The 25,651-nt window shown below is 38.0% G+C and overlaps 1 protein-coding gene across 1 annotated transcript in view; it reads right to left on the reverse strand.

The window, feature by feature from the left end:
• Positions 1 to 18,530, reverse strand: part of LOC103272966 (raftlin-2) — a 136,897-nt gene extending 118,367 nt beyond the window's left edge. Inside the window, exon 1 of the mRNA XM_021718752.1 lies at positions 17,793 to 18,530. Coding sequence (XP_021574427.1) covers positions 17,793 to 17,931 — 139 coding nt within the window. The 5' untranslated portion in view covers positions 17,932 to 18,530. The remainder of the gene's footprint in view (positions 1 to 17,792) is intronic.
• Positions 18,531 to 25,651: the final 7,121 nt, after the last annotated feature.

Consider the following 25,651-nt stretch of genomic DNA (forward strand, 5'->3'; position numbering starts at 1 on the left):
GGCCCAAACTACCTGTACGATGACCACTTGTATACCTAATCCTGAATTGTACCGCACATCTTTTAAAACAAACAAACAAACAAACAAACAAACAAACAAACAAAGCCAGGCATGGTGGCTCAAGCCTGTAATCCCAGCACTTTGGAAGGCCGAGGCAAGAGGATTGAACCCAGGGGTTCGAGAGCAGCCTGGGCAACTTGGTGAGACCTCATCTCTACAATAAATAAAAAAAATTAGCTGGGTATTGAGGCTTGTGCCTATAATTCCAGCTTCTTTAGAAGGCTGAGACTTAAGGATTGCCTGAGTCCAGCAGGTCGAGGCTGCAGTGGTTGTGAGGGTGCCACTGCACTCCAGCCTGGGCGACAGAGTGAGACTCCAACTCAAAAAAAAAAAAAAGAAAAAAGAAAAAAAAGAAATGCAGCATTACCAATACTCATGACAGCCTACAGGAAAATATTATGTGGAAAAACGGGGGGAGTGAGGACTCTGAGTCTAGAGTGATTCGGAAGAGTCAGGTCCTGAGTGTGTGGAACTTTTAGGAATGTCTCTATTTCACTTAATTTTCTTTTATTATGTATGTAAAAGATATAAGGAAATGTTTATGTTTTAAAATACCTCAAAAAGTTTTTGCCATAGGTCAAAAATAAAATTACGAAGTGATAAGAAAATAGTTATAGTTTAATTGGTATACTTTTTCTTTCTTAGTGGAACATAAACTAATTGTAGGTACCCCCCCAAAAAAAATCTAACAGGGATTAACTCTAAATTTTTTCCTTAAATTCAAAACACAGGTGAGAGAAATTTAATTTAATATATATTCATTTAGGAGGAGGAGGGAAACCCTGGGGTCTTTAGCTGACCACAAACTCATTACAAGCCAACAGTTAACATAATGTGATCATTGACTGTATGAAAAACAACCGTCTCCTTATGAAGGAGGCTCACTGAATTCTGTGCTGAGCAGACCTTCATTACTATGTTCCCTGCTTTAGAATTCATTGCCATATAAATAACAATAATTAGAATAGACTAGTATATTCACCTATTATCTTGTTTAAAATCTCTCCTCTCCCACCAGAATAGACTAAAGGCTCTATGAATGCAGGGATATACACACTTTGTTCACTGCTAGCTCTCTAATACATAGATCATTGTTTAGTGCATAGATGTTTGATATTGGTTGAATGAATACATGAATTGTGTTCAACTTATGGGCCAAATTAGAGACATTCGATAACAGGCTGGAGTACATTCAAAAGAAAATGCTCCGGATAATAAAGTGCTTGAAGAGCCTGACAGTGTCCTTCAACTATGTGCAAAATAGAAAATGAGGAACAGGGCTCTATCTGGATGTATCTGAAGGACTGCCACAGAGAAGGTGTGGCAGGAGGGACTCTGGCTAAGCAATGGAAGGGTCAGTAACACAGAGGAATATTCGCCCAAACTACAGGTGGTAAGGCAGAGTAGGACTCTGATATGCTTGCTTAAAAAAAAGATCTATCTGTATGGTTTTTTAAAAAAAGGCAAAAAACTTATAGGTGAAAGAGATCTTTGTTCCACTTAACTGAAAAGCAGACTGCCAGTAACCTCAAAAATCTAGTACAAATAACCCCTCACTTTGCCCAAAAGAAGTTCTCTAAAAGTCCATCCACTTTTCCCATAAGAAAAGTATGGAGCCACCCACCTACCCCCAGCAACACTCTCAACCAACCGCTTATTGAACTGGGGTGGTGTTTTCCAAACTTTAGTCATTTGAGTACATTTTCACAATTTTGGTCACCTCTGAATACCAACTATACCTCCATATCCTTAAATTTTACTTTTAATTTTCACCTCAAACCAAATAAATTTATTTCAGAAAGAATTTATATCATTTATATGACCATAAAACCAGATTTATATATCTTAAGTAGAAAGCTATCATACAAATAAATACAATGAAAAAGACATTTCTTAAATTTTAGCTAGATGCTGTCATCTGCCAAAGACTCTTGAGCCACAGTTCTATTCTCTCTTTGTTGAAAGGAAAATTGGCCATTAGAGAAGTTTTGAAGACACATTAACTCCAAACTGACTGGAAGGCTTAAAACAATTGAAAAGGGTACAGTTTTCTGTCTGTGAGAAATAATGTTATTTAATTCTGTGTCTGTGTATACAAACTAAGAGTATTTCATGTCCAGTGCCAAGTTGTTTGGTGGAGGTTTGGAGACCCACTGGGTTAGAAGTAGCAAGGAAACAATGATAACAGCAAAACAGACAGAAGACACCAGAAGGTATAAAATGAATTCCAAAACTAGGTATAAGAACTGTGAAAACATTATAGTCTGGCGCCATGTAGAGGGCTTTGCACGTGTCATGGGCCCAAATTGATAATAGTGACAAAATCATTGCCCCTTCAAATTCTGTTGTTTCAGAGCATCATTTTCAAAGGCAGAGTTATGCAACATGTTAAAATAATTACCAAGAAGATAGCTATACTAGAATAAAATTGATGCTTAAAGAGGTTTCAGGTTGAGAATGTACTTCTGAGGAACACCTCATCTCTGATGATGACAGAGAAAATTTGTGTCAATGGAATAAATCCTCCTTTTCTGGTCTAATCCATATCCTCTTGTGCTCTCAATAAAGTAAGGATATTATCATGAGTCTCAGCACAAAAGAAATGTTAATGCAATAAACACACATACACACACATGAAAGGGAATTTTGGAGGAATTACAAACTGAGAAATTGAGAAAAGTTATAAGGAGAGAAAAAATTACTGTACACCCATCACTACTAACAAACACTTTAACATAAACTTATGTAAAGATCATTTGTTTTGGGCCCATTGCTGTGCATTAATATTCAATTTTTTCAAATGTGCATGTACTCCTATCTGGAGATCAATGTCTTTTAATAAATACTTAGTACCCAGCATAGAGATGACAATTATTATGGTAAGTACTTTAAAAGTACTTTTTTAAAAAGACCAACTAAATGAAACATTAACATATTCAATTAAAAGAGCTCCAGGGTGCTCATGGAGCAGTGGTTTAGGACCTAGACTCTAGGACCAGACTACCTTGATCCAAATCCCAACTCTGCTATGCTTTCAAAATGAGAATAACTATAATATAATTCACCTTATATGGTTAGGAGGATTAAATAAATTAATATTTGTTCCTAGAAAGTATTTGGCACATAGTTTGTACAAATTAATATTTGTTCCTAGAAAGTATTTGGCACATCATTCAACAACTGTTGGTTTGTTAGGTAAGCTCCTTCCCTGTGGAAAGAGGCAGCATACTACCCTCTTTAAGAGCATTAGGCTCTGGAAGCAAATTGCCTGAGTTCAAATCCTGATTATGCCATTCTAGTTAATTCTAGGTATGTAATCTGGAATAAGTTATTCTACCTCTCTGGAATAGGGATAATTAATAGTATTAACTTTCATAAAGTTGCTGTGATAAAAACTGTAAAACATGAGCTCAGGGTCTACCTAAAACACTCAAATAGACATCAGTGATTTGCCCATTTGTTGATGGTCCAGCTCTGAGAAGATGGTTCCAGATTAAGCTGTCCCTAGATGTAAGTCATTGTTGGTTTAAAACATCTCCAGGAAGATCATTGTAGGGATTTGAATACATTTCAAGAACGTGACCTGGTTCCCAACCTGCAGAATTCTAGATTAGAGGTCCCTAACTCACACTCTAGATCTGAGATCCCTAACTCACGCTCTAGATCTTGGGTCCCCAACTCACACTTAGATCGGGAGTTTCCAGCCCACACTCCAGATCAGAGGTCTCAAACTCACACTGATCTACTCATTGAATGCCTGACCCAAATGCCCACGGGTGCCAGGATGATAGGACAAAGAAGGGAGCTATGCCGGAGGAGACTGCGGGACCTGGAGAACACTCATAGCCTCAAAGAGTACAGCAGCCCCAGGACCAGTGCTGCCAAGTGGGAATGTAAGCCTCAGATCTTTGGATCTTCTAATGAAAAAACCTCCAAATCCAATTTGTTTTTGTTTTTTTAAAGCAGGATTTATTGAAAGGACAGAAAAGTTCCCACAGTGGAAGGGGATCCGATTCTTATATTGTATCTCCCAATTTTGGCCGGGCGTGATGACTCATGTCTATGACTCTAGCACTTTGGGAGCTTGAAGAGGAGGATTGATTGAGGCCAGGAGTTCGAGATAAGCCTGGCCAACATGGCAAGACCTCATCCAAATTTTAAAAAAACTCCCAATTTAAAAAAGTGACTAATTCCTCCAACTGATTAATTAAATGATGTTGACACTGTACACCCTAAGTGAGACCAGTCTGAAGGCTGAATATGGCCTGTGCCCCACTGGTTTGTAACTTCTGCTCTGGGTCACCCCAGGGATTCTAATAGACCAGAGGCTGCCCAGGTCCAGGTCAGGCCATCTAGGCCATCTTGGACAGTATTCAGCCTCAGACCACAGAAAAAGTGATTCACTTCTTCCTCATTAACAGGGATGGGAGAACGATGGTGATAGCAAGGCTGAGGTTCACTCTGTTAACAAGTTGTCCTCCTTGTTGGGACATTGCTGTAAACAAAAGACAGAGGGACTTATAAACATGCCATCATCATTCAAGAATGGTAAACTCAGGAGCAAGAAGAGGAACAACAAATGTGAGAAAGTTGTGGAGAATTCCTTTCATGTAATGCCCTTGATTCTTGATGATATAAAAACTGTGCTGAAATGAAAGTGGAAGGCTGTTAGGAGCTTGTTAGGAATTCAAGCCTGGTCCAGCCTTGAGACGTGAAGGAGAGTTGTGCATAGAGACTGAGGGATTTTCATCCATTCTCAGCAGAGGGAATGATTATGTTTGAAGCCAAGTCTTTGATTTGATGTCTTTATGCTGCAGCAGTAACTTCAGAGGCACTATTACTTTTTAAACACAGGAAATTAAGGGGGAGCTGGTGGTCGTTTGGCTAGAATTTGAACAGCACAGGCAGTTAGCAGCAGCTGCAAGACTTCTTGCTCTTCTTAGCTCTCCAACCACCAGCAGTTCTGTCTCAATTCTTTGGGGAAGGGAACAAATGGTGTTATTTATAGCTTTAATGGGTGTGGTCGGTTGCTGTTAAATTGGTGCTACATAAAAGCTTTCTATATCACACAAGCCTACTTTAGGAACACATGAAAGAAAGTATTTTATAATTACTTTGAAAACTGTGCAAAGTGGGTTTATTATTAAAATTAAAACATGCCAAATGTTAAGCAACAATCTTTCATATATTCTTAAAGTTTCTAAAATAAAATATAGACTTTTTAATGTTCCTTTGCTTAAAAGTTTCATAGACAAAGATCAGATTTTAAAAGCAGAAAAAGTTACATTCTGGCTTAAAGCTAAGAACTTGTTCAATGCTAAAATTTTGCTCTGATGATGTAATTCTATAAAAATAGTCCAAGACATACATATGTTCTTTCCACCAATTTACCTCTGAAGATTGGTATGCATTTTTGAAATATTTATGCAACATTGTTTCCTCAGATAAAAATACAATGTAAAACCAATAGTGAGTAATTTTACCGTATTTTCAAAAGGCAGTAGATTGTCAATCTCTATATTATATCTAGCAGTTACAGAAAATAACAATAAAGTAACATATACCAAGAGCATATTTTGTGCCAGGCAATATATTAAGTGTTTTACATGTCAATTCTAATTAATCCTTACTTAAATCCCACAAGGTAGGTATAATCATTATTGTCAGGTAAGGAAACTCAAGAAGAGAGGGATTGGGTAATTGCCAAATCCTGGTAAGTGGTGAGGTTGTAATTGAACCCAGACAAAATGACTCCATAGCCAATACACTCCAGTACCTACAGGAAAGTAAAAACCTCATTGATTTGGATTACATTTATTAGAATTTGTAATAATTCAGACATGAGCTGGGTTATAGCTTTTACGCTATGATAAATTGTTAAGGCATTTTAATGTATGGATATTAAAGGGAGTATCTGATTTACTCTACTTGTCAAAGTGTTTTCATTAACTTCGAAATATAAACTACTTATAAATAACATCTGAATTGTGTTCTCTTTTATGCTGTTAATGAAGGCTGCCATCTTTATAGTCACTCATTAATATTTTTATTTGAAGTACTATAACTGCAGCTTTAAAAATTGATACATAATATTTTACATATTTTGGAGTACATGTAATAGTTTATTACACTCTTGGAATGTGTAATGATCAGGTCAGTGTATCTGAGGTATCCATCACTTTGAGTACTTATCATTTCTATGTGTTGGGAACAATTTCAAGTCCTCTCTTCTTTGAATTAAGCATATTCATAACTCAAAAAACAATAGATGCTGGAGAGGCTGCAGGGAAAAGGGAACATTACTACATTGTTGGTGGGAGCGTAAACTAGTACAACCTCTGTGGAAAACAGTTTGGTGATTCCTAAAAGATCTAAAAATCAACTTCCATATGACCCTGCAATTCCCTTTCTGGGAATATATCTGGAGGAACTCAAATCACTCTATGAAAAAGATACCTGCACACACATGTTTATTGCAATATTATTCACAATGGCAAAAAACATGGAATATACCATGCTACCCATCAAAAGAGGATTGGATTAAAAAAATGTGGTACATACACACAATGGAATATTATGCAGCCACAAAGAAGGATAAAATTATGAACTTCGGAGCAATTTGGATGGACTTAGAGTCTATAATACCTAGTGATCTACCACAGAAACAAAGAACTGAGTGAGTACCACATGTTCTCACTCATAAGTGGACCCTGAACAATTATCATGCTATAAAAAAGGGAATGGCAGTAGTGGGAAACTGCCAGGGGAGGGAGAGGGGACACACTACATCAATAGGGGTACCCGATCTCAAACCAGGTGAAGTGGGAATCAAAGTGATGCCCAAACTTTACTGACACAATGACCATTTGTATACCAAACCCTGAACTGTACTTCATAACTTAAATAAAAATAAAAAAAACAGGCTGGGCTCGGTGGCTCAGCCTGTAATCCCAGCATTTTGGGAGGCTGAGGCTAGTGGATTACCTGAGCCCATGGGTTCAAGACCAACCCAGGCAACTTGGCGAGCCCTCGTCTCTACAATAAAATAAAAAAATTAGCTGGGCATGGTAGTGCGCATCTGTAGTTCCGGCTACTTGGAACGCTGAGGAGGAAGGATTGCTGGAACCCAGCAGGTCAACGCTGAAGTGGCCTTGAATGTGCCACTGCACTTCAGCCTGGGTAACAGAGTGAGACTCCAACTCATAAAACGACAACAAAAAAAGAATGACATAAAAAAGCATATTCAAAATATATTGTTAATTATATAGTCACTCTGCACTGTTGTTGTACAATATAACTTATACCTTTCCTCTCACTATGTTTGTGCCCATTAACCTATATCTCTTCATCCCCCTCTGCCATCTACTCACACTTCCCAGTCTCAAGTATCTGTCATTCAACTCTTTACCTTTGTGGTCACCTTTTTTAACTTCCACATATAAGAGGGGACCCCTAAAAAAGGGAATTATATTTTGGATGGTGGCCCCCTTGTAGTACAGGCTTCCCCTGCTAGGTAAACGTTCTAGGAACCCATCGGCATCAGTGTGCCAGCTAGTGTTGTGAGAGGCTGTGTTTGGCTTCAGTAAATTTTGTTTTTTGGAGATTCTTTCAATGCATTTGGCCATTTCATGATGGGTGACCTAGGAGCACACCTGCCCACACTGTGCTGAGTGTTCAGCAGTTTTTGACCAAAAATAACATGATCACTATATCCCATCCTCTTTATTCACCCAATCTTACCCCGAGAAACTTTTTTTTTGTTTGCTTTTCTGGGAAGAAAAAAAAAATCCTCCAAGGGAAACATTTATGCTGATGTGGAAGAGGTGAAAGAAAAATGGCAGAAGCACTAAAAGGCATCAAAATTGACGAGTTCAAAAACTGTTTTGAGCAGTGGAAAAAGCACCTTGATAGGGGTATGGTGTCAATGGAAAGTACTTTAAGCTGGGCTCGGTGGCTCAGCCTGTAATCCCGCACCTTTGTGAGGCTGAGGTGAGTGGATTGCCTGAGCCCGTGGGTTTGAAATCCGCCTGGGCAGCGAGAGCTCATCTCTGCAATAAATTTTAAAAAAATCAGCCGGGCGTGGTAGCGCATGCCTGTAATTCTGGCTACTTGGAAGGCTGAGGCGGAAGGACCGCCGGAGCCCAGCTGGTCGAGGCTGCGGTGGCCGGGAGCGGCCACTGCACTGCAGTCTGGGCGACAGAGTGAGACTCCAACTCAAAAAAAAAAAAAAAAGAAAGTACTTTAAATGGAAGTGACTGAAGTTTAAACATGTGAGAATAAATACACAATTTTAAATAAATAAATTCTGTTTCTTCCCCCCTTGAATGAGTGAGAACATGCCATATTTGTCTTTATGTGCATGGGTTATTTCACTTAACATAATAAACTTCAGTTCCATCCATTTTGTTGCAAGTGATATGATTTCATTTTTTTTTTTTTATGGCCAAATAGTATTCCAGTGTGTGTGTGTGTGTGTGTGTGTGTGTGTGTGTGTGTGTGTGTGTGTGTGTATAGATGTAGATATAAGATTATCTTTATCTATTAGTCTGTTGATTCCACATCTCTGTTATTGTGAGTAGTGCTGTAATAAACATGTGAGCAAAGATATCCCTTTGATATACGAATTTCCTCTGGCTAGATACTCAGTAGTGGGATTGCTGAATTGTATGATAGTTCTGATTTTAGTTTTCTGGGGAATTTCCATACTGTTTTCATAGTGGTTGTACTAATTTAGATTCCCACCAGCAGTGTATGAGTTTCCTTTTCTCCACATCCTCACCAGCATCTGTTTGTCTTTTTTATTAATAGCCATTCTAGCTGGGGTAAAATGATATCTTGTTGTGGTTTTGATTTTCATTTCCCTGATGATTAGTGATGTTGAACATTTTTTTTCATGTACCTGTTGGTTATTTGTATGTCTTTTGGGAATTGTCTATTCATGGTCTTTGCCCATTGTGGTAGTCCATTTTTCATTGTTATAAAGGATACTTGAGACTGGGTAATTTATAAAGAAATGAGATTTATGTGGTTCAAGGTTCTGCCAACTGTACAAGAAACACAGCACCAGCATCTGTTTCTAGCAAGACCTCAGGAAGCTTTTAGTCATGGCTTCAAGTGAATAGGAACAGGCAAGTCACATGGCAAGAGAGAGAAAGGAGAGGGTGGTGCCAGACTCTTTTAAACCAGTCTCACAGGAACCTATAGAATGAGATTCACTCATCATAGTGGGGAGTGCATCAAGCCATGGTGGAGGGATCCACCCCCATGATGGAAACACCTCCGGCCAGCGCCGCCCGCCCCCCCCCCAACACTTGAGATCACATTTCAACATAAGATTTGGAAGGGACAAATATCCAAAAGGTATCACTTTTTAATGGGAGTATTATTATTATTATTTGTTGTTGTTGTTGAGTCTCTTGTATATATTCTGGATATTAGTCCTTTGTCAGATGAATAGTTTGCAAATATTTTCTCTCATTTGGGATGTCTCTCTCTTTTTTCTTTTTTTTTTTGGTTGAGTTGGAGTTTCACTCAGTAGCCCAGACTGGAGTGCAGTGGCCGCTCCCGGCCACTGCAGCCTCAACCTGCTGGGCACCGGCAATCCTTCCACCTCAGCCTTCCAAGTAGCTAGAACTACAGGCGTGCGCTACCATGCCCAGCCAATTTTTTTTGATTTATTGTACAGATGAGGTCTCGCCAAGTTGCCCAGGCAGGTCTCGAACCCACGGGCTCAGGCAATCCACTCACCTCAGCCTCCCAAAGCGCAAGAATGTCTCTTTACTTTGTTGATTGTTTCCTTTGCTGTGCAGAAGCTCTGAAGTTTAATACAATCCATTTTTGTTTTAGTTGTCTGTGTTTTTGAGATCTTAGCCATAAAATCTTTGTCCAGATCAATGTCCTGAAGTGTTTTCCCTGTTTTCTTCTAGCAGTTTGATGGTTTCAGGTCTTATGTTCAAGTCTTTAGTTCATCTTGAGTTGATTTATGTATACAGTGAGAAATAGGGGTACAGTTTAATTCTTTTTCATATGGATATCTAATTTTCTCAGCACCATTTATTGATTTATTGAAGCAGATGTCCTTTCTCCGGTATATGTTCTTCAAACTTTGGTCAAAAATCAGTTGGTTGTAAATATGTAGATTTATCTATTTTGGCTCTTCTTTGGTTCCACCCATACAAACTTTAGGATTTTTTTTCCTGATTTCTGTGAAAAATGACATTGGTATTTTGATAGGGATTGCCTTGACTCTATAGATTGCTTTGGGCAGTATGGTCATTTTAATAATATTAATTCTTCTGGATAGGCATGGTGGTTCAACCTACAATCCTAGTGCTTTGGGAGGGCTGAGGTGGGAGAATAGCTTGAGGTCAGGGGCTTGAGACTAGCCTATTAAAAAATAATTAAAAATTAGCCAGGTGTGGTGATGCATGCCATGGCTATAGTTCTAGCTATTTGGGAGACTGAGGCAGGATAATCTCTTGAGTCCAGGAGTTTGAGGCTGCTGAACTATGATCACATCACTGCACTCCAGCCTGGGCAACAGAGCAAGACTCTGTTTCTTAAACAAATATTTCTTTGTTTTTTTTGTTTTTTGAGTTGGAGTCTCACTCTGATGCCCAGGCTGGAGTGCAGTGGTATGCTCATGGCTACCCCAGTGTCGACCTGCGGGGCTCTGGCAATCCTTTCACCCCAGCCTTCCAAGTAGCTGGAACTATAGGTGTGCGTTACCACGCCCAGATAATTTTTTATGTATTGTAGAGACGAGGTCTTGCCAAGTTGCCCGGGCTGGTCTCGAACCCATGGGCTTGGGCAATCCACTTGCCTCAGCCTCCCGAAGTGCTGGGATTACAGGTTGAGCCACCGAGCATGGTCAACAAATTTCTTTCATCAGTGTTTTGTAGTTTTCCTTTTAGCACTGGGTTTGTCATATGTGGCCTTTATTGTGTTGCAATATATTCATTCTATGCCTAGTTTCTTGAGAGTTTTTATCATGAATGGATATTCAATTTTATCAAATGCATGTTCTGCATCTATTGAGGTGATCATAGGAATTTTGTCCTTCATTCTATTGATGTGAGTGTGTCACATTTATTGATTTGCATATGTTAAAACATCCTTGCATCCCTGATATAAATCCCACTGATTATGGTATATTATCTTTTTGATGTGTTATTGAATTTGATTTGCTAGAATTTTTTTTGAGGATTTTTGCATCTATGTTTATCAGTATATTGGTCTATGGTTTCTTTTTTTGTCATGTCTTTGTCTGATTTTGGTATCAGGGTGATGCTGACCTTATAGAATGAGTCAGGGAAAATTTCCTCCTCCAATTTTTTTTGGGATAGATTGAGGAGGATTTCAATTAGTTCTTCTTTACATGTTTGGTAGAATTCAGCAGTGAATCTTTTTGTCTTGACTTTTCTTTGTTGGGAGATTTTTTTTTTTTTGTTACTGATTTAATCTTGCTACTTATTGGTCTGTTTAGGTTTTCTATTTATTCCTGATTCAAGCTTGGTAAGTTATATGTATCTAGAAATTTATCAATTTCCTCTAAGTTTTCCAGTTTGTTAGCATATACTTGTTCTTAATAGTCTCTGATGATCTTTTGCATTTCTGTGGCATCAGTTATAATGTCTTATTTTTCATTTCTGATTTTGTTTGTTTGGACTTTTCTTGGTTAGTCTAGTTAGAAGTTTATCAATTTTGTTTATCTTTTGGAAGAACTGACTTTTCACTTTATTGATAATTGTATTTTTTTTGGTCTCTATTTCATTTAGTTCTACTCTGATCTGTATTATTTCTTCTTTTTTATTTTGGGTTTGGTTTGCTCTTGCTTTTCTAGTACTTTGAGGTGCATTGTTAGATTACTTATTTAAAATTGTTGAATTTTTTTAATGTAGAAGTTTATTGCTATATACCCTCTTAGTATTACTTTTGCTGTATCCTAGAAGTTTTGGTATGTTGTACTTCTATTTTCATTTGTTTCAAGAAATTTCTTGATTTCCTTTCCTGAAGTTGCATCTATGGTGTTGGTTGGGTAGAGTACTTTGACTTTGATGCTGAGTGCATGCAGTAGTGTAGTCTCTGTATTATTTATTTGGCTGTAAACAGCATCACTGGTATTTGTGATTTCCTTGGTGGCTTAGGGTGTGGTTATTAATGGAGGCTGTGGAGAAGTTTTTCTGGGAACTAGGTTGCCAGGTGGGCTAGTCTTTGGGCCCCGGTAGTGGTAGCTGTGGGCTGAGAGTTCCTGTTTGGCCCCAGGGAGGTAAAACTGGCACTGGTGTTAGCAGATCTAGGTGGGCTGATTCTTGGGCCTCCAGATGACTTTCTCAGTGCCAGTAGTAGTAGCAGTGGACAATGTGAGTGGGCAGGTTCTTGGACCCCTGAAGAGCTGATGTGATGTGGGTGATGGCAGTGGCAGTGGTGGAACAACTTTCTGGATCCTGAGTGGTGCATGTTGGTGCTGGTGGTGGCTGCAATGGGCTGGGTAGACCAGTCTTTAGGTCTGTAGGTGGTGCATGCATGCAAATGCCAGGTGTATTGGTAGCGGCTGGGTGGGTAGGCCCAACTTCAGGCTTCTGGGAGGAGTGTTCAGATGCTAATAGCAGTGGACTGAGATGGGAAATTCCCTGGCCCTGGACTGTGTGCTCTGGCATAGGGGAGGATGAAGATGGTTCAGATGGGCTTGGTTTCAGGCCTCCTACTAGTCTGTGCAGGCACGAGCTATAGTAGGCAGGAACAGGACAGTCTCCAGGCCACCACAGAATATTCAAGTTGGGGGCAGCAGTGGCTGTTCTGCTGCCCTGCCACTGGGCATGCAAACTAGCACCTGGCTTGCGTCTTAGCCCTGATCATGGTAGCCCATACCTTGGTTGCAACTCTGCAACCTCAAAGGTGACATGCCTGCAATAGAGCTGCTCTTTGACTCCAAACCAGTTCCCTTTGGGATGCCCTCATTCTGTAAGAGGTATTGCTATTTCCATAGTCACTGAGGTTCAGAATTAAGAAGTCACCCTGGATTCCTTATTATTTCTGTTCCTTCACGTCCGGCTAATTACAGGCTAAATCAGTTTCCCCATGATGACATCTGTCATATCTGCTCCTTGCATCCCATCCCCTTGCTGCCTTTCACCTGTAGGTCCTTATCATTAGCCTTGACCACCACAAGCAATCTCGTAACTCTTCTTCTTGCCTCCATCTCCCCTCACTGCAATCCCACATCAATCTTCTTAAAACACTTTTCTGCAACTATCAACTACTTGTTTAAAAATATTCTTGGGGATAAGGATATTCATCCTCCACAGAATTGAGTCTTAACTCCTTAGCCAAGCTGTCAGATCCTTTCCATACTCCATTGACTTTCAACCTTATTTTCTGCTTTTCCCCTACAAAACTTTCTTTAGCTCTTTGCTCTGTACACTAGTCCTTGAAAATGCCTCAACCTCTTAATCTTTTTCTGTTTATCTAGCCCCTACTTTTTCTTCAAAGGTCAGTTAAAGTCCTAACTCAAGTTCCAACAGAGTCTACTCAAAATTCTCCTTTTTCTGACACTTCTTGTAGCAAATGATTTCCTCCACATTTACTCTCTATTGTAATTTTTCATTCATTCATTCAACAAAATGCACTGACCATTGTTCATATGCCAAACCTTGTCCTGGACACAAGGTATACAAAGATGGATAAGATACAATTCCTGATCTTGAGGAGTTCATGATCTTGTTCAGTTTGAACAAGTAGAATATAAAACATTTGAGGGCAGAAACTCTTATTCCTCTTTATATTTCCAGTAGTAATCAATATCTTTTATAGAATACAAATATAACATTTGTATTATGTTTACATATTATATATAAATATAAATCTTATATTTATATTATATAAAAATATAATATTGCTGTTAATGGTTATGATGAAAGACAAATAGAGTTTCTTGCTCTAATAATAATGGAATGAGCTAGAGACTAGCAAAATTTTACTCAATATATTTTATGTTATTTTACTAGAAATTCAAATAAGAAAGCTACCATCCTTCCTTCTGTTGAGTTTCTAGTATTGTAGACAGTCTTTTTACTCATAAAGCTATAATTATTCTAAAAATCCTTAAGGCTATTATAATTCAGATTGTTTTCTGGGATTGTATAAGGGCGTAAACTAATCCTTTTGGATCATTTGCAGAGTTAATTTAACCTTCATTAAGAAATTCTATAGTAACACACTTATATACATGCACCATATTCTCTCATAAACACAGACATATATATATATATATACTATAAGAAATCTCAGAAACTTCAAGTTTTCAATGATAAGCAAAAGTCAAAAGCTGTTAATTGTTATCTTATCAGAATGTGGTGGAAGAATTCATTGCTATACTATATATGTATCACAAAAATTGTACTGAAACCTCATTAGTGCAGTTGATAGACTTGGTATAAAGCTCCAGAAGGATTCAGCCTGCATGTGGAAGCTTTAAGTTTCTTGAAAGAAGGGATTACATTTTTTATTTCTCTTATATTTGCTGATATACTAAGCATAGCAGTATACATAGGATCTACTCCAGAAAGATTTGACAAGTTTTAGTTGCACAAATGAATACTTTTATGACCAGAATAAAAAAAAAAAATGCATGACGTGAACATATAAGTAACCAATAATTAACTGTTATATATCAAATAAGAAATGCAGAATGGTTTTAATTATCTTAATGGATTGGTGAAAAAAGTTTTTTCAGGAGCTAGGTTTAAAGGAGTAAAGAGACCCAGCTGTCCCCAGCAGTGGAGACAGAGGGCATTCTCACAGAAGGGATAATAACAGTTAACTTTTATCAAGTGCTTACTACCATTCCAGGTAGATTATCTCATATTATCTCCTTTGATCCTTAAAACAACTCTATGATATAAGCAACATTAGAACCCCCATTTTGCAGATGAGGAAACTGAAATATAGCAATGTTTACAAATATGTTTGTTAGTGAAAGAGCCTAGATTCAAGACCCAGGAACTGTGACTCCAGAGCTTTGTATGCTTAAGGACTATGGTATTATTGCTCCTGTGGAGATATAAATAATGACTCTCAAAGGTCAAAAATAAAAGAGAAAAAAATGTGAGATAGGTAAGTAGAAGGAGAGAGAAAAGGTGGTGGAGGGCGGCGGGGGAGAGAGAAAGTTAAGGAGAGACTGGGAGGTGTAAATTGATTTGTTTTCTGGGTGGAGCTTAGAAAATGAATGCAGAGAGTAGAAGGTGACAAGTGATCTCATTTTTAATAAAAGAGATATAACTTGGAAACTTTCTACATTGAGATAAAAATAACATTTCATTCTCCTCAGGTAAGTACACCATCGTGGAAACTTTTGTGACATTATTTGAAATGTACTTGTAAAATTGTGTTGGTGGGGGAGAGGAGATGAAATTGAATGGAAAATAATAAGTGGTTCAAGATAGTTGTAATGACCATACTACAGGACAGTATGGGAATTTTCAAAGGGTCTCCTCCTCCTGACCCCACTGGTACTTTACTCTCTATCCTCTGGAAAAATCTGAGAAAAATAATGTAAGAGACAGGCTCATCATGAGCACATACAGTTGTCATCAGGCCGTTTTGTTTCCTCAAAGGATGCTCATTCCGTGGTGGCCTCTGAGAAGCAAGAGGTGCCACTATTCAGTACTCCTTCCAGCAATCCCAGGACCAAATTACCAGTGCCAAACAGAAGGCTGGCATGTTTTACCTGACTCTTGACTCACTTCTGCATACACTGGAGTGGCAGGTGGAGGTCAGAGACAACAGAAGAAAGACAGGAAAATTATGACCTGGGAGGTGGTTTGTGAGCTGGGCTGAGGCTGAGAGCCCTGGCTTCCGAAGCAAAGACAAAGGCAATGGCAAAAACAAACAAGGAAAAAACTAAAACTAAAACATGTGGGAGAATTTGAGAGCAATGGGGCACCAGGAGACTAGGCATCTGTACCAAATAGAAACCAGGTGCAACCTCAAAATATGTGCCTGCTTTACGTGTTCACATTTACACACTATACCCATACCTATACTTTATTGTGTCATACTCTACCACCACCTTTGAGCACCTAGAGTGGAAGGTAGGAATGATACTCCTTTCGCAGAGAGGAGGGCTTTTGATAATAACAAAACCAAAGTGGCTCTTGAATCAAGCTGTAGACCCTTCTGATTCAAGGATGATTGCATTTATATAAATTTGTGTGAGACATTAACACTGTTGGAAGGAAATGAATCAGAAAAACTTTTCAAGTTACTTTAAGCCCTGTGAGATCCTATGCTGGATTGTGCAGCAAATCTTAAAGTACACATCAAAATGGCCCTGAACTAAATGTTATGGCAAGGCAAGGTTTCAAGGTTTAGGAGAATGTGTGCCTGTGTCCTATGGATTTACAAAAACTTGTCCTAGAAAATAATTGACAAGGAAGATCAGTGAAGTGAACATAATATCACATCACAAATACATTCTCAAATGATAATTTTGGAAAAAATATAGAAAAAAATTCATACAATTGTTTGGTTACCTCTCTGGTTATCAATATTATCTTAATCCATTTTTAACTTTCATAATTAAAAAGAGTACTAATATATTTTTCTTTTAGTAGCCTTAGCCTTGGATAAAAATAGGAATGTTAAAGGTATATGTACAGATTTTGTATATGTCCTGGAAGGGAGGTTTGTTTGCTGGCCAGCTTAATTTTTGACAAAGAAAAATGGGCTGCTCTTGCTTCTTGCACAAAGATGCACTGTTTCCAGAGCAAACCAAAAAAAAAAAAAAGAATTTGTATAAACAAAAAAGTAGAAAAAATTTAAGATAATATACAACATGATGAGTTAGTGTAAACTTTCTATGGACCGATAAAATGTGTAGCTTATTAGAATTAAAAATATAACTTTGCAATCAGAACTTAAAATACTAATATCTGAGAACTTTCACAGCAAACAAGACACTCTGAATTTCATTTTTAGTACCTCATCATTAAAGCTATAGTTCTTTTTGAAAGCAGTTTTGTCTATGCAGTTGCACAGTACTCTAAAGTTTCCAAAAGAAATGAGGCAAAGTATTTGTGAAGTCGAGCTGCCTCAATTCCACAGAGCTGCCATCTGGGCTTGTTTATTTGTATTTCCAACTTTCTGGAACAGAGAGTTTCTCTGTTAGGACAGGGCACTGAGCAAAGGAAGCAAGTGCCTTACAGAATGCTACCCTTTTAAAAAAACTGTATTTTCAAATTTCTAATTAGTTTGGTCAAAAATATCAAATGACTAGCACAGTCTTACAATTTAACACAGTTGGAAAATCTTAGAATTGTCTTAACAGTCTTCTACAACATGATCCAAGTAATATTTTCTACATACTACCTTCTTGTGCTTTTCAAATCTTTTTCAAAACACAAATTGTCATTAAGGCTATAGCTGTTTGTCTTAGAAATCAAACATTTTTCATAAATCCTTATACAAATAAGTATTTGATTTAAACATGAAAGAAGTATATCCATGCAGTTTTCCTAATTTTAGAAAGTACACATCAGGCATGTTACCAAAAAAAGAAGCAAACAAAACAAAAATCTTTTAAAATATAATTAAGAAACAAAGTATTATTGTTAGATTGATTATACAATCTGATATTGAAGAACAGTTTAACAACTCACAAGCCCACACACATAAAAAAACAGTAGTCTCTATTCTTTGAAATATTTAACAAATAAAATAGAAGCAAAAAGTACCTTGTAGAGTAAAATCCAGCAATACATATTCGTAAGCAAACTCTGTCTTTGTTTCCACTTGTGGTCTCTTCAGGGTAGAAAATATTTTTCCGGGGCTGCTATCATCAGGGTCTTCCAGCTTTCTAAGTCCGCACCCCATGGCAAAATCTGTAAGGAATTAAATTGCAGGAAAGGGGAGGGAGAGCAGCAAATTCTGTTGTTTAAGTTGCAAAAAGAAAGTTACAGACCTAACTGCTTTGATTTTGTTTTCAGCGAAGCCACGGATACCCCTAAAGAAAACATTTGGGTCCAAAGTAAGGAGCTGGAGACGTTTTCTGTCCATTTTTCTGTAAAGTCATTGAACCCATGATTGAGCTACAGCTCCAGGAGGCTGATTTTAGAGAAACTAGCAAGCTGCTACAACTTAGCGGAGAATTTCCATGCCACGTCAATTTACAGCCAGCCCCCTACCAGAGTTCTGTCGCTCAGGACACCAACAGTGCTTTGTCTATCCCAGATGGCTGGATGATAAAAGAGGTGTCCAAAAACGGAAGTAAAAAGGCAAAAGTGCAACTTGGATGTAATTATCCACACGTAGAAGATATATTCAGGCACAGTGGTATACAATTCTTTTTTCTAAATTCTCTCTTCTCACTGTCCTGCGCCTACCCTTTTTCCTCCAAGCAACTACAGAGAAAGCAAAAGGAGAGAGAAAGAAAGAGGGAGGGAAGGAGAAAGAGAGAGGGAGGGAGGGAGGGAGAGAGAAGGATTGAAAAAAAATGGATTCTCATCATGGTTGGAAACAAAAATCATTTCCAGAAAGGAAGTCAGCTTTATGAGGAAGCTGTTTCTGGAGTCTAAAAGGAGGAAAATAAAGTGGAAAAAAAAGCACTTTAGCAGTACTTTTGAGGATTTCTTTCCACCTGAAGTTTCTTTTTGCTGGAAAAACATATGCTAATTAAAACTGCAAAGTGTAAAAAATGTATATTAAAATATTTTCATAAAAAGACATTCCTTAATTGCAAAGAAGAGACATGTGGATAATTAGTTTTCCTCAACATTCTTAAATAGTTTAATGCACTCTGCAATTAGAAAGCTTATGTTAGTAACTAATACAATACTAACTAATACAGGTCTCAAAGAATCCTTAATTTAAAAAAAGCCCAGCAAACCAAAACACACAACTTGATTCATTTAGTCTTATGAATTGCCATCTACCTGAGGTCAAGAACAATTTGTTAGGGATCATTTAAAAAAATTTCCAAGCACCTACTGAGAATATAATGGACCAATTGTAACAAGTGTTTATTTATTGCATTTTATCATTCATAGGTCAGGTAGTATGATGCACTCATCAAAACCATGAGCCCTAGAATCAGACTGCCTGGGTTCAAATCCTGCTTCTAAGGCCTACTGGAGATGTGATCTTGAATAAGTTGCTTGACCTCTTCAAGTTTCAATTTCCTTCTCCTGTAAAATGGAGTTAATAATAGAACTTACTTCATAAGCTTTTTATAAAGGCTGAATGAGATAATCTTATCTTCTATCTTAACACTGTATCTGACTAATAGCAGAAAATACATTTGTTCATGTGTGTAAATTATAAAGCAAGGTTGGGGAGTAGTAATAGGAAGGAAGTGATTCTGCCACTACTTCCACTATTTATAAAATAAACCCTGCTTATGTTTGAGATTCTAGAGAACATAAGCCTGAAAAAAATTTTCAATTACGTTGAAGAGTACACGTGAAAATTCTCAAAGGGGGAGAGATTTAGTGTGTAGATCACTATTCCCTTTTGTCTTTTCCTACTGCCTCCTTGCCTTTAAATGTTTTTACCTCTCAGAAGTGTTTTAACAGAGACAGATTCTGCAGACTTTCAAGTTCCAGGATGAGCATGCATTTGGCTAAAAAGAACGACTCTGACACAGTGTAATCATTTCACTGTTCACCGTGCTTTCACGCCTGTCATTTTTCATGTTCTCTTTTGTACGAGGAGCTGTGATGCCCTATGTAGCAGAAATACTTTTTTTTAGAATCGGAGTCTCACTCTGTCGCTCAGGTTGGCGTGCAGTGAATGGATCACGACCACTGCAGCCTCGATCTGCTGATTTTGGGCAATCCTTTCCTAAGTTTTTCCTAAACTGGAACTACAGGCGTGCACCACCACACTAGGGTACTTTTTAAAATTTATTGTAGAGATGAGGTCTCGCCATGTTGCCCAGGCTGGTCTTGAGCCCCTGGGCATAGGCAGTTCTCTTGCCTCAGCCTCCCAGAGTGCTGGGATTACAGGCATGAGCCATCGTGCCTAGTAGAAATGGAATCTTTGAAGGTCACTAGTACTTACTGCGGTGACTAGAAGATTATTAGGTACCCATTATATTTATTAAGTGCTTGCTGAGTTCCAGGCACTGGTACCCAAGATGATTAAACATGGCATCTGCCCTAAAGAAATCTATGATTAAGTGAGTATGACCGACTTCTAAACATATAATTTCAATATAATTTGGCAGAGGCTGAGATAGAAGGATGCACAGAATGCTATAGATACCCAATAAGGGGCCTCTACCTCAGCCTGGAGGATGATGAGTAAGATAAAGAAAGGTGGGGAGCATGTGCCAGGAGGAGGGAAAAGCATGCACAGAGTCGTGGGACCATGAAGCAGCAGGGCATGACTAAGGAACATGAAGCAATTGACAAGCACTAGAACATAAAGTGTGGGAGAAGACTGAGCTGTGAGGGAGGTAGAGGTTAAGCTGTAATGGGCTTTGTGTGTCATCAGAGGGAATCTGGGCTTGACTTTGCAGGCAACAAAGGAGAGTCAAATAATCAAATGGAATAATCAAGGGAGGAGTTGGAAGCAGGCAAGTAACATCAGATTGATCGCTAAGGCTGCTTTGAGGAAGATGGTTTTAATTGGAGCAAGGATGGAGGGAGGCCAGTCCAGTTGAGAACTGATGACTGTCTGAATGCATGAGGTGCATAAGTAGGTCCTTAAGGAATTTCTTTTACCTTTGGAAAATGAAACTACAATTTCTTCAGCTCATAATTGAGCACTCACACAGGCAATTTTCTCTCCAAATAAAACAAAATTTTATTTCACCCTTAATGATATTTCAAAAACACATTTTCATTGATCAATAAAACACACATTCTTGGTGTTTTAACAATTATATGGGAATTTACTGTATTAAATACAATGCTTAACAACTAACATTCTGGTTATTTTCACATTTTTACTCTGAAGATTTTTGTAAAGGTTTATTTTCCCCACCTTTGGATTACTTCCTAAATGCTTTGATTCTACTTTATAAATGATCAAATAGTTCACATATAAGGAAATCTGTTAGAAAGTAATAAGCATAGGAAATACCTTCTAACGACTAGATAATTCATTTATATTACTTATATAAATATGTGGTTGGTCATAAACGTGTTTAAGGTGTTAACCTTATATATTTCAAGCTTTTGTCAGTTATTGTATATTTTTTGCTATACTTTTTTTTTTTTTTTTTAATTAGGGTCTCACTCTATTGCCCAGGCTGGAGTACAGTGGCCTGATCATGGCCCACCACAGCCTTGACCTCCTGGGTTCTTCCCACCTCAGTCCCCTGAGTAGCTGGGACTACAAGCATGTGCCACTACATCCAACTAATATTTTTGATTTTTTTGTAGAGTCAAAGTCTCACTAGTCTTGAAGGCTAGTCTTGAACTCCTGACCTCAAGCAATCCTCAGCTTCAAGCTCCCAAAGTTCTGGGACTCCAGGTTTGAGCCACCGCACCCAGCATCACCATCCTTCTTTCTTTTTGAGTTGGGGGGTTTTGCTCTGTCGCCCAGGTTGTAGAGCAATGGCACAATCATGGCTCACTATAGCTTTGGCCTCCTGGAAAGATCTCAGGAAGCTTACAATCATGGCAGAGGCGAAGGAGAAGGTGGCATGTCACACGGTGAGAGCAGAAGCAGCAGAGAGAGGAGGAGGTACCAGGTTCTTTTAAGTGCCAGCCAACTTTTGTGTGAACTAACAGAGCAAGAACTCACTTATTACCAAGGGCAGGGCAGCAAGCCATTCGTGAAGGATCTATGTTCATGACCCAAACATCTTCCACCAGGCTCCACCTCCAACACTGGGGATCACATTTGAACATGAGATTTGGAGGGGACAAAATATTCAAACGATATCATCCACCTATTCACTCCTCCTTTACTTCTTCTTCTTCTTCTTTTTTTTTTTTTTTTTGAGTTGGAGTCTCACTCTGTCGCCCAGACTGGAGTGCAGTGGCTGCTCCCAGCCACCGCAGCCTCGACCTGCTGGGCTCAGGCGATTCTTCCGCCTCAGCCTTCCAAGTAGCTGGAACTATAGGCGCGCGCTATCACGCCCGGCTGATTTTTTGATTTATTGTAGAGATGAGGTCTCATCAAGTTGCCCAGGAGAGTCTCGAACCCGTGGGCTCAGGCAATCCACTCACCTCAGCCTCCCGAAGAGCGGGATTACAGGCTGAGCCACCGAACCCGGCTTACTTCTTTAACTCGAATCCATCTGGCAATTATAAAAGCTATACTCTGGCTTGAAGTCAGTTCTCTTCCAGGCTGATATCTAACTGTCACAATCACATTTGTTTCCTTTTTTTTTTTCAAAAATTATTTTAGATTTAGGTGGTACAAGTGTATGTTTGTTACATGGACATATTGCATAGTGGTGGGGATTGGGCTTCAGGTGACCCATTCCCCAGATAGTGAACATTATATCCAATAGGTAACCTCTGAACCCTAACTCCCTCCCTTCTCCTGCTTTTTTAGTGTCTCCAGTGTCTATTGTTTCCATCTTTGTGGCCATTTAGTTCCTGCATGTAAGTGTGACCATGAGTTATTTGGTTTTGTTTCTGAGTTATTTCACTTAGGATGATGTTCTCCAGTTCCATCCATGTTGCTGCAAAGGACATTATTTTATTCTTTTTAAAGGCTGGGTAGTATTTCATGGTGTATATGTACCACATTTTCTTTATACAGTCAATCATTGGTGGGCACTTAGGGGTTCCGTGATTTTGCTGTTGTTAATAGTGCTGCAGTGAACATATGAGTACAGGTATCTTTTTTATATAATAATTTCTTTTCCTTTGGGTAGATCTCTAGTAGTGGGATTGCTGGGTTGAATGATAATTCTATTTTCAGTTCTTTGAGAAATCTCCATATTGTTCTCCATAGAGATTGGACTAGTTTACAATCCCACCAATGGTGTATGAGCATTCTCTTTTCTCTGCAACCACACCAATGGTTATTGTTCTTTGAATTTTTAATAATAGTCATTATGATTGGTGTTAAGATGGTATCTCATTGCGGTTTTAATTTGCCTATCTCTAATGATCAGTGATGCTGAGCATTTTAAAAATGTTTGTTAGTTGCTTATGTGTCTTCTTTTGAGAATTCATGTCCTTCACACCCTTTTTGGTGAGGTTATTTTTTCATGTTGAGTTGAGTTCCTTATTGATTCTGGATATTAGTCCTTAGTCTGAGGACTTTATAATTTAGAAATATTTTCTGTTCACTCTTTTGATTATATCTCTTGTTGTACACATGCTTTTTAGTTTAATTAAGTCCCATCTATTTTTGTTTTTGTTGTAATTGCTTTTGGGGTCTTCATCATAAATTCTTTGCTTAGGTCAATGTCCAGGAGAGTTTTTCCTAGGTTTTCTTCTAGGACTTTTACAGTTTTAGGTCTTACACTTAAGTCTTTAATCCATCTTGAATTATATGGTAGAGGTAGAGGTCCAGTTTCATTCTTCTGCACAAGGCTAACCAGTTTTTCCAGTATCATTTATTAAATAGGGTACACTTTCCCCATTGTTTATTTTAGTTGGCTTTGTCAAAGATCAGTTGGTTGTAGGTGTATGGTTTTATTTCTGGTTTTTATATTCTGTTCCAGTGATATGTCTGTCTATTCTTGTATCAGTAACATGCTGTTTTAGTTACTGTAGCCTTGTAGTATAATTTGAAGTCAGTCAGTGTGATGCTTCCCACATTTGTTCTTTGAATTCAGGATTGCCTTGGCTGTTTGGGATCTTTTTCGGTTCCATATAAACTTTGGGGTAGTTTTTTTTCTAATTCTGTGAAAAATAATGTTGGAATCTTGATAGGGATTGCGTTGAATCTGTAGACTGCTTTAGTCAGTATGACCAATTTTAACAATATTGATTCTCCTGAATCTATAAATATGGGATATTCTTCTATTTGCTTGTGTTGCCCACAATTTCTTTCATCAGAATTTTGTGGTTCTTCTTGCAGAGACCTTTCACCTCCTTGGTTAAGTGTATTCCTAGATATTTTATTTTTTTCACGACTATTGTAAGTGGGATTGAGCTCTTGATTTGGTTCTTGGCTTGAGCATTATTGGTGTATAGAAATGCTACTGATTTTTGTGTGCTGATTTTGTATTCTGAGACTTTACTTAAATCGTTTATCAGGTCTACAAGCTGGAGGGCTCTTTAGGGTTTTGTAAATACAAAATCATGTCATCAGCGAAAGAAATAGTTTGACTTCCCCCTTGCCGATCTGAATGACTTTTCTTTCTCTTGCCAATTGCTCCTGCTAGGACTTCCAGCATGATGTTGAATAGGAGTGGCGAGAATCTTTTATCAATGATGTTTCCCTAGGCTTGTCATATATTGAATATATGTAATTAGGATAAGTTTTTTGAATAAATGTCTTCTAATACTGGTCACTTTTTGGGTATTGAATTATATTTGTTTGCTGCCAATGACAGATCTTAAGATAGCTTTCAGTCCTGTTGTAAATGTGGTTTCCTAAAGTATAGGTTCATATGTGTCTAGATATAATGAAGATGCATCATCAATGCTTGACTGTGCTCTAGTATGAGCTCACTTAGTCCTTGAATGAATAAGCCTTGTGAAAATGTTTTCCATAATTGGTAGCATAGGGTTCTGATAGTTACAAGCCAAGTTTGGATCAACTGAGCTATGGCTTCTAAGAGTTAATTATGCATCATTCAACTCATTTCCTACAGAAGAAAGTTTTGCATAATAGTAACTTTTAAATATAACCTATTTTGTGTGATCCTTCTCCAAGAAGTAATTCAACAGTAATTCAAGTATTTATGGAACATCTACTGTATGTAAGGCACTACATAGACAAAGATGAAAAAGCCACATTTTATGCTCACCAGAATTCATAAGCTATTAGACCAGCGTTGAGCCTGAACTACTTAATGTACTATTCGTTTCAAAATGCAGTCAAATTTTCCAAGAATTTAATGACTTACTGAGAGCACCACCTATTGACAAAGTCATTCTTTCTTTAATGATTAGAACTGCTACATTCATCATATACTTTATAGACAGTCAGATTTTTATTTTGATCTTTTATTTATTCTATAGTCTAGCCTCTCAGCATCACATGCTTCAAAATCTTTATGGTTTTATACTTTTTCAATGTCCAGCAGTTACAATATTCTTCTTTCCTAAAAAAAACCCTACTTATTATTTAAAACTATTTATTCCTCTAGAGCAGTAGTTTTCAAACTGTGTATGGCAGAGCCTTTTGATTCCAAAGAAGTGCCAGCTTTGGTGAAGAGTAGAGACTTACATTATGAAGGGAGGGCAAACATGAGGGCTCTGGGTTCCCCTCTACCCTTTCTTCAAGCAGAACAGTATAGCTTCTGTCAGTTTCATACACCAGTAACAAACAATTAAAAAACCTTAACTTTCAGAAAATGACATAATTTGCACTGTAAATACACTGAAGTTTTTAGGTAAAAAATCTATTGAACTATTAAACCAGACTTATACGTAGAAAATCATAAAAATTTACTGAATAGCATTAAGGGAAACTTAAGTAAACAGACAGATATTTATAGTCATCTTGGAACACT

The sequence above is a fragment of the Carlito syrichta genome, unplaced genomic scaffold (assembly GCF_000164805.1).
Source record: "Carlito syrichta isolate Samal-C Ts95f unplaced genomic scaffold, Tarsius_syrichta-2.0.1 Scaffold313398, whole genome shotgun sequence".
Lineage (NCBI taxonomy): Eukaryota > Metazoa > Chordata > Mammalia > Primates > Tarsiidae > Carlito > Carlito syrichta.